Below are 10302 nucleotides of genomic sequence, written 5' to 3'. Positions count from 1 at the left end.
ACGCCGGTGTAACTATACTGGTTGGGAACCCCCTGCCAACCGAATTAATTTACAATTAATTAATAGAATTCATTGAAAATTAAATATTCATCAAACTTTTCTTTATTAGGAAAATGCTTAGAAATTGTTGATATTCCGCGAAAAATTTTCTGACGTCCACCGAATAGAGGTTCATTAAAATGAAATAGTTTTATTTAAATTAATAATTCCAAATAATTTATCCTCATTAAAAAATATTTATTTTTTATATTTTTAAAAATTTTTTATATATACTTAAACTTCTAATCACTATTTTAGTTTATGTTTCTTTGCAAATATATAAAATTTTTTCTTTCTATCTTTACTTGATGTGCCTTCAGTTTTTCTATTGGTTATCAACACATAAAATAAATATTTACTATATGAGATATCGACAAACGTAAAATTAAAAATTTTGCAAACGCCACATCAAGCAGTTTGATACGTTGCGTTTAAGTTGAATCAATTTTCAAAAAGTTAAGTTGGTTCAATTGTTAATGTTCATTTTTAAACAAAAACAAATATCACAGAAGAAATTAATATTTTTGTAAATAAGCAGAGAAGACCTGAGCCAAAATTACTAAGGTAAGATGTTACTACGGCTATATCTCTGGAATAAAAATAATTAAAAATATGTTTGTAAAATATATATATATATATATTCTGTATTTTAAACTTCACATTCAAGATTCCAAATTCCGCACTAAGAATTCCGCATTCTGCGGATTTCGAATTCAATATGAACGTGCTGACGTCACCCATGATTAATATTGTTGTAACCGTCAAACGATTAACATTGTGATGTCAGCACGTTCGTCAATGTAGAGGCAGCTTAATATTAACGGCCACTTCCAGGGTGCGTTCACGTAATTACACTCTCCCTCGTTGTGACTTTTACACCACCTCAAGAGTAGGTGCAGAAAGTGTAGCGAAATGTATGGTAAAATTGCGTCACATCCGGCAAAGAGAACAGCATAGTGCAGGTTAGGTGTTAAAGTGTAAGAAGTGCAAGCAACGAGAACATCCCGTGTGGAAATTGCCCGACTTCGCCTTATTTAAAGAAGGGCACTGATGAGGATTTAGTGAGGCCAACCACACAAGTAATGTCTAGATAGGTGATAATAGGGCACTGACTAGAATGCCTTCTTTTTCCAAATAGGAAAATCTAGCTGGATCTATTTATGCCCTTATTAAATATTTCAATCAGGCTCTGACTAGAATGCCCTTTTTGTCTGAACAGGAAAATCTATCTGGTATCTATTTATGCCCCTATTAGGTATTTTAATTAATTTTCAATTTCATTGACAAATCCCAATTTCTAAATAATAAGCAACGAAATTATCAGAAAAATAGTTCTAAACGCATATTAAAATACTATTTAAAGTTTAAAAACTATTTGAGCAAAAATATTTGCTATTTTTAAATTTCAAAATATTGCACTTTTTCTCACAAGCGGTAAAGGAATGTTCTGTTTAGTATATAAGGACGATGAGAAAGTAGATTCATAGCGTGCGAGTTAGTGTTAGGTATGCGTTAGTGTTAGTGTTAAGTTAGTCATTGGTTGATTGGTCGAAACAGTGTTGTTTACATGTGTGTTTGTTCAGTAACTTGTTCAATATTACTGGCGCAATATTACGCCTGTCGTAAATTTTTGCTTTGGTATTTAGAAAAACTAATGAGGCGCTAAAGAGGCCCTCTAGTTAAATCCCCACATTCTGCTTTTCTATTCAGGCAGTGACAAGGCAATCTAGTTAGAACCTCTCTATCTTTCCACATCATCATCTGATATTTCAAGCGTGACGAAATTAGACGGGTCCCGACTAATTTTCCTAGTTTGCGCCTCACTAAACGAAAGGGCGTCTATTTGTGCGTAGACCTTTTTTCACAATAGAATTGCGGGTCTATTATTACGAGGTTCGGGTCTCTAACCTAATTTTTATTGCTCAAAAGTTTTGCAATTTATAAAATTTCAAGTAAAAATGAATATAAATTCAAAATCTAGTGTAAATTAACCCTGGTAAAAATTTCGGACTAATTCCGGATGAAATACGGACAGATTAGTACGGATTAGACCGAAAATTGTACGAAAAAGGTCTGAAAATGATCCGCGCTAGTCTGATATCAATCCGAACGAAAACCTGAATCCGAAAATACTCCAGAGTAATCCTGAATGTATACGAATTTAGTCTGTAATTAGTCCACAACAATCCAAATTTATGACAGGTTATGAATTCTTCTGAAATAAGTACAAAATTATCCGATATCAATATGTAAAGAATACGGAATCAGTCCGCAACAATCCGAGTTTAATCTAGTTAAAAAAACTTAATCCGAAAATGTCCGGAGCAATCCGAACTCTGTAAGCAAGAAATCCGGTATTAGTCCGCAACAATTTGAAATTAAGTGTGGCAAAATCCTATTCCGAAACAAGTACGAAACAATCCGAAATCTGTATGCTAAGAATCCAAAAATTGCCTGCAACAATCCGGATTTAATCCAACTAAAAGGTATAATCCGAAACAAATACAAAATAATTTCCGAAATCTGGACACGAAGAATCCGACATTAGTCCGCTTCAATTCGAAATTAGTGTGGTAAAATCATATTCCGAAACAAATACGAAACAATCCGAAATATGTATGCTAAGAATCCGGTAATAGACGGCCACCCGAATCATATTATATCCCTGATAAAAATTTCGGACTAATCCGGATTAAATCCTGGTACATTAGTGTGGATTAGTCCGATAATTGTACGAAAATGATCCGCGTTAATCTAACATCAATCCGAGTGAAATTGTGAATCCTAAATCAGTCTGGAGTAACCTTAAATGTCTATATGAATGAAGTCCGTAATTATTATGCAACAATACGAAATTATGTCCGTCAAAAAATTCATCTAAAATAAATACGAAATAATCCGAAATCAATATGTAAATAATACGAAATCAGTCCGCAATAATCCGAATTTAATCCAGTTAAAAGATTTAATCCGAAACAAGTATGGAACAATTTGGATTGTTCCATACTTGTTTCGGAATCTTTATGCAAAGAATCGGGTAATAGTCAGCGTCAATCCGAATAATATCTGATCAAAACACCACAGTACGAAAATAAGTCTTATTATTATAAGAATTTATAAATATTTATATATATACAATCCACAGACAGTTTAAAACAATCCATATTCAATCCAATTCAAAGACTTAATCAGGAATGATTTTGGTATAATATTGAATTTGTATATTAAAAACAATTTGTATTAAATGCAGATAAATTCAAACTATATAATTATAATTTCGTATGACAAAAACCTGACCAAAACAAGATTAATTCCGGATTTAATAATTTCACACTTCCAAGTTGCGTACACGGAGAAAATTTATTCCTGAAATTTTACTGAATTTAGTTCGGTAAAACTGGGATGAAGTGTCAAAACAGTAATTTTTCAAGAACTAGACTGTAAAAGAAATTGCATTGAAAAATAATGTAAAAATCATAAAGCTCACGATACATGTATTAGCGCTTCAGTTACAGTTCGGTAAAACGTAAGCCAAGTGCTCGCTACATTCATATTTATTGAATTGTTCGGTAAAACGTAAGATAAAGTCTTCGGTAAAACTGACGAGTTGCAATTTATTGAATAGTTCGGTAAAACGTAAGATAAAGTCTTCGGTAAAACTGACGAGTTGCAATTTACTGAAAGTTCGGTAAAACTTGAAGAACAAAAATAAAAAATAATGTTACTTCAGTAGATCTATATTAATACTGCCGTAACTCTCAATTTACCTACTTTAATCACTACCTAAACCCCCTACAATTGTTTACGAACAAATACTAATTGATACACCTGCCTACAGTACATTCTAAACGCATACACTAATACACACATCGCACGCTTTACATTAATGCTTCAGAAAGTTTCAACTGTCCTTATATATTAATCTCAATTTTATTTCACCGCTTGTGAGAAAGATTCAAATTAATAAACTATCGTTGTACAAAATTAAAAATTATTTATATTAATGAATCATTTCTAACTATATTCAAGGTCAATTTATGAAATATTTTTAAATTATGTTTTTATTATTAGAAAGAAAAATGTTTAAATTTGTATTTAATGGAATAAAACAATAATTTATGAAAATCCTTATTATTCTCAAATTTTTGTGTTTAAAATTAAAAATATACATATTAAAAGTGCAAGTTGGAAATTATTAAATTAATTAATAGAAAATTAATCTTTCTGAAATATTAAATAATAATTGTGAGGTATTAAAAAGCGAAAAGGAAATAAGCAAGTAAGCAAATAAGGAATAAAGTAAGCAAGAAGGAAATAAGCAAGTAAGAAAGTAAGCAAATAGGAAAGTAAGTAATCAAGAAGGAAATAAGCAAGTAAACAAAGTAAGAAAGGAGGAAATAAGCAAGTAAGCAAAGTAAGCAAGAAGGAAATAAGAAAGTAAGCAAGTAAGCATATAAGGAAGTAAGTAAGCAGAAAGGAAACAAGCAAGTAAGCAAGAAGGAAATTAGGAAGTAAGCAAATAAGTAGGTAAGCAAGTAAGCAAATTAAGAAAGTAAGTATGCAAATAAGAAAGTAAGCTAGTAAGCAAGCAAGTTATTTCCTTTCTGCTTACTTGCTTACCTACTTATTTACTTACTTACATACTTACTTATATGTTTAATTGCTTACTTATTTATTTCCTTTTTGCTTACTTACTTGCTTTCTTGATTGCTTGCTTACTTACTTACTATTATTCATATTTAATTAAAATGAATAAATTATATGTTAAAAAAATAAGTATGTTATTGCCATTTTATATTTTCTTTTTACATGATTTAAAAGCATTTATTACATATTTGGCAATTAATAAGTGTTTAAAATAATTAATTAATTAATTGAATTTTAATTTAAATAATAATAAAATGATTATTAATTAAGTCTAAATAAGTTGGAAAAATCAACTATTAGAGTGAAAGTCTTTCATTTGACTGCGGGACACTTGAAATAAAGTATTTCAATCCAGAAAACTAAAACTTTAGGCAAGTCAAGGAAGTTTTACCGAACTATTCCTGAAAACTAACACTTTAAGCAAGTCAAGAAAGTTTTACCGAACTATTCCTAAAACGTTAGTGCCCATCAAGGAGGTATTTATTTAATTTACATTAAACGTTCAGTTTCAATTTTTTTTTCAACTTTTACAGTACTAGTTCTTAAGGAATAAAGATATCACATTAGATTTTAAATATTGTTACCGAAAAAATAATATAAAAATTATTAAAAATTACGATTATGCTACTATATCCCAAGTTTATTGAAAAATTCGGTAAAATGTAAGGAACAAATTTTCTCCGTGTATTATCAGACTAACTTTGGACTAGATCGGACTAATTCCGGATTCACTGGTTATACAAAAACCGCATTGAGTTTGAATTTATGAGCGACAAAAACCTGTCCATAATTATGCAAACTGTTTCGGATTAGCTGCGGATTCACTGGTTAAACTAACCGGATTACTTCTGCATTTACTAGTCGCATATGATCTGACTAACTGCAGACTAAACCGGACTAATTACCGATTCAATAGTTATAAAAAACGGTATTGATTTCAAACTTAATTTATGGTGAAAAACCCCACAATAAACCGTACTGTTGCGGACAAATTCCGGATTAGTCCGAAATCGGTCCCACTTTTTATTCAGGGTATTTACTTATGGTAAATTAAATATTTAATTCTGCAGTCAATTTGTTTTTCCAAATTTACTAGTATTATTATAGTTATCTTGTTTCAATATTAAAATTAACACTGATGTGTTAGTTTCTTGTCATTTCTTTTCGTGGCACTTAATAAATTCTATTATGAATTTGAACTCCCATGCGAGCGTGGTATAGTGGTTAGTGTATTCGATTTCGGTGCGATATAATGTTAGATAGGTGTAGGTTCGAATCCCCAAGCGTTAGAAATTTTAAGTTAATGTAAATAAAATTGCGATAGGTATATCGAAAAATATGTTGAATGTAGCATAAAGTAATAATAATTAATATGTGTAACTTGTATAATTATTCTTTTATTAACATTCACTAAATTGTCTGGACTAATTCCGGATTCACTAGTTAAAATTAACTGATTAATTTCGGACTTCATCGAACCAACTCCGGTTTTACTAGTTGTTCACAAACCGTATAGAGTTCGGATTTTTCCGGATTAATTTCGGGTGACAAAAACCTGACCATAAACCGCATTGTTTCGGACAAATTTCGAATTAGTCCGAAATCTGTCCGGTTTTTTAACCATGGTTAGTTACTGAATAATCACTCTCGCGAATGAGAGAGTAATGACGTGAACACATCCCTGTGTCATTTTTAAAAATCGAATAAGTACATTATTAAAAAGTTTTCTTCAATTTTTATGTATCTATGAAATTCATGTATTTTACTAAACCATTTTGAATTTTTAAAATCTGATGACGGATTTGTAATCAGCAACACAAAAACCCCCTAGATACTGCAATTTGAATGAAAATCTATTAATTTAAAAGAAAATTAGTCCGACAATTTGAATTTTAAAAATCTGACATTGGCTTCGTAGTCAGTGACCCCAAAAACCTCTAGAACCCAAGCTCACAATAATTTTGAGTTACTTGTTTGATTCTGACGCGGTGGAGCAAATCGAACTTCAGATCATAATATTATCTTCAAAAATTAATTTATTACTGAAAAGTGAAAAATATTGTCGTCAAATTAAGGTCAAATAGATATCAAGTAATATTACTTCTCTTTGAGACTCATTGCCAACATTGCTTTTTATTACATATATACCTGAATGTAATTTTAAAAAATAGTTTATAAATGTTTATAAATATAAATTAATTTAAAAAAGTTAATATATAATTACTTTTCAATTATTTATTGATTATTTTTAATAAATTTAGTAATAATAATTTAGAATAATCATCTAATTTTGTAAATAATAAATTATTATTTAAACAAATTGAAATTGTAAACAAAAGTTATGATCAGTAAATTATTTTATTTTATAGATTTTAGATTATCACCGAAGATAAGTTTAAACTTGCATTCATACGTGAGGAAATATTGTCATTAATCAAACATGATCGCAATGTTAATTATCTGCATGGTAGTTCCAATGATGAATTGCCAAAATTGTACAATTAAAGAAGATGACATATTGGAAATTAGTAAAATGCTTGATGAAACTGTTATCATGAGAGATTTCAATGAAGCAATTTGCATAGGCTCTGCAAGATCTGGAAAAAGTGCATTAATTAATTATTTAATTGGCAATAAACTGATGGTTAAAAAACAAAGATATAATACTATTCTAGTAAAAGCAGACGAAAATTCCTTAGGACCAGAAATTGGTTCTACATCAGTATCAAAAACTTTGCATCCCACAAAATGGACTTCAAGGAAATTATCTAATTTGACTATTTGGGACACTCCCGGATTTGAAGACAACAGAGGAGAAATTCAAGACATAATAAATGCTTTTTGTATTTATAGTTTGGTGAAGAATATTAAATCTGTCAAATTTATTGCAGTTATCAGCTTTGATGTAATTAACGATGATTATACAAAACCATTTACAACATTTTTAAATAATCTTGAAGAATTATTTGGAGAAATGTTTGAAAATGTTTTTGATAGCATAACAATAATTTTTTCAAAAGTACCTTTTCGTTTGTTTGACCAACAAGTGGACAATGAGTTCATAAATAATAGGCTAAGGAGATATTCTTCTTCAACAGAAATACAAATAGATACTGTTTCAAGAAAATTTTTAAAGTATATAGTAAATAATCGTAATCATGTTGGTATTTTCAGGAAAGTGAATGATAATAATGATATTTTACATATCGATGATAATATTTTCCAGTCTATTGAAAACTCTTATTTCACATCGACAAATTCTCTCAACGATTTACATCCAGTTATTTCAAAAACATCAAAAATTTGCTTACACAAAATCCGAGATAATTTTCTGAAACCAGATATTCTAACTAAATTAGAGATCGTTGTGTTATCAGTTTGCAGTGAAAAAATAAAAAATTTAAATGATTCTAGCATGTTTGTAGATGAAAAAACAGTAATGGGAATTAGAAACAAATTAATTGCAATTGAACAAGTGTTGCTTGACGCTGTATCAAATACAACAATATATGAGAAAAAGATACAACTTATTGAAACAATTGATGTTAGGATAAAGGTTGTAATTGAGGAGAATAATTTATTGAATTATTATAAACTCAATAGATTTACTGATTATTGTTTAAATGAAAACCTGGGCAAAACAATTAAACATAATCTTGAAAAATTGTTACACAATTTAATTTTCCAAATAAAACAATCAATTGAAGTGACTTTTAATAGCACTAACGATAATATACATGAAAAACATAAAAAGAAAATGGAAAATATGAACAAACAGTTCCAACCAGTAATTTTGTTTTTAAGGTCTGCATTGAATAATGCAAAAGGAAAATCTGAATTGAGTAGTGAAGAAGGATGCTAACTAAACAACATTTTTGAAAGATTCTTTGGTATAAGTTGTCAAAGGCTTCTCCCACACTTATATGTTGATGGAAGTAATAAGTTATGAAATTTAGTGAGGGCATCCGGGAAATAATAATGGTTTCGTGAGCGACGTCTCATTTAAAAAGAAAAGAATATTTTGAGTCGGAATCCGCGCTGCTCTCGGAATTTAAGAAAATTTCGATAAATAATTATTGAAAGAAATTGTAAGGGCATCCGGGAAAAATCGAGCCCAAAAAGTGTTTTCCCGCGTGTCGTCTCACTCCTAAATAATGAGAGATATTTAGTTCGGATTTATCATGATAATTAGGGGAATTCATGATGATAAAGAATATTCTCGAAATTTGCAAGTAATTTTTGAAATAAATATTGAAAAACGAAATTACAAAAGTTGGATTTTTGGCGAAAGTGAGAGGCAATATGGCGGCGAGCACACAGACAAGTGGATCTATGTGTCAGTGGTCAAGGAGGTGGCGCAAATTCTCGGAAGTGGTCGCGACTCGAACTGAGGAAATGTATTAATCTTAAATTACTCCACTTTCAATCGTTAATAAAATAATTTCCTCGCAAAATTATTGCAAAAACGGAGAGGGCCGCTCCTCGGAGAGTCTTCCTCTATCACCCCTCCAAATATGAACCCGAAATATTTTATCCTCTCAAAATGAGACGTCTATACTGAACCGTTCAAAACCCCCTTTTTCCGTATATTTAAACAATTTTTTTCAATAATTATTCATGAAAATTTCTCTAAATTCTGAGAGGACCGCTGGTCCCAGAGCATTTCTCTATATTTACCAAAAAATCCCGACTCAAAATATTCTTTTCTTTTTAAATGAGACGTCTATCACGTTTGGTATTGACGTCTCATTTTGAGAGGATAAAATATTTCGGGTTCATATTTGCAGGACGATTTTTCCCGGATGCCCTTAATACCTATATATAATATTAAATATGTTGATATCATTTTATCGATTTAAAACTTGTGTTTCATTTTCAAGTTTAACAAATTTTTTTGCTCTTTTTGAATTGAGAATTCTAAGTAGGTTTTGGTAAGTTAGAAATATATCCTTTCATAGTTTTGTTAATGTTGATAATATATATGATCTTGGGAAGGTAAGATTTGAATTTCATTCAAATCTTACGTAAGTAGGTTTTGTATTCAAATGAAATAAATTTTTTTTTCCTTAAAAATTCATTAATATGTTAGAAATATATATATAGAAATACTATACCAAATCAATGTAACATGATGTTATTATTTATACCTAATAATAAAATAAACATATTGTTCATCTTATAAACAAGCAATTTTATAACCTTTGCGTTTTGTTCTTCCTTCTCCATATAATTATTATTTAATTCATATTTTTCGAATTTGAAAAAATTGATTTTATATCTCATTAAGAGCTGAAAGGCAAAAAGTTAATTATTTATGATTTGTTTACATAATGAATTGGATAATAGCAGAAAATCTGTTATGCTTTCGGAAATGAAAAAATATTATACATATAAACATTAAGTCGAAAACTTACATGTGATAGGAATTTCGACTAAGAAAATAAGATCCTGCGAAAAGTGTGAAAAGACCTTTATCAGCGTCGTCCTCGGTGTTTTTTTGACCTCTTCAATATTTATCGAGAATGTTCAGAACATTCGAATCATTTTACCATTCGTTCAATGATCTTCACTTTCCGCGCGCTTACGCTTTTAAGCGCCGAGCAAAGGTCATCACTG

General features: G+C 29.8%; 1 protein-coding gene across 1 annotated transcript; it reads left to right on the top strand.

Annotated features, from left to right (window-relative positions):
• Positions 1–435: 435 nt before the first annotated feature.
• LOC122501426 lies at positions 436–9838 on the top strand. Its single transcript, XM_043610876.1, has 2 exons — positions 436–603; positions 7056–9838. Exon 2 carries the CDS (start codon positions 7127–7129, stop codon positions 8546–8548), a length of 1422 nt encoding a protein of 473 aa, XP_043466811.1. The 5' UTR covers positions 436–603; positions 7056–7126; the 3' UTR covers positions 8549–9838.
• Positions 9839–10302: the final 464 nt, after the last annotated feature.

This window comes from Leptopilina heterotoma, unplaced genomic scaffold (assembly GCF_015476425.1).
Source record: "Leptopilina heterotoma isolate Lh14 unplaced genomic scaffold, ASM1547642v1 Lhet_21, whole genome shotgun sequence".
Classification (NCBI taxonomy): Eukaryota; Metazoa; Arthropoda; class Insecta; order Hymenoptera; family Figitidae; genus Leptopilina; species Leptopilina heterotoma.
Note: the sequence above shows the minus strand (reverse complement) of the source record. Positions and strands in the feature narration are given on the sequence as shown.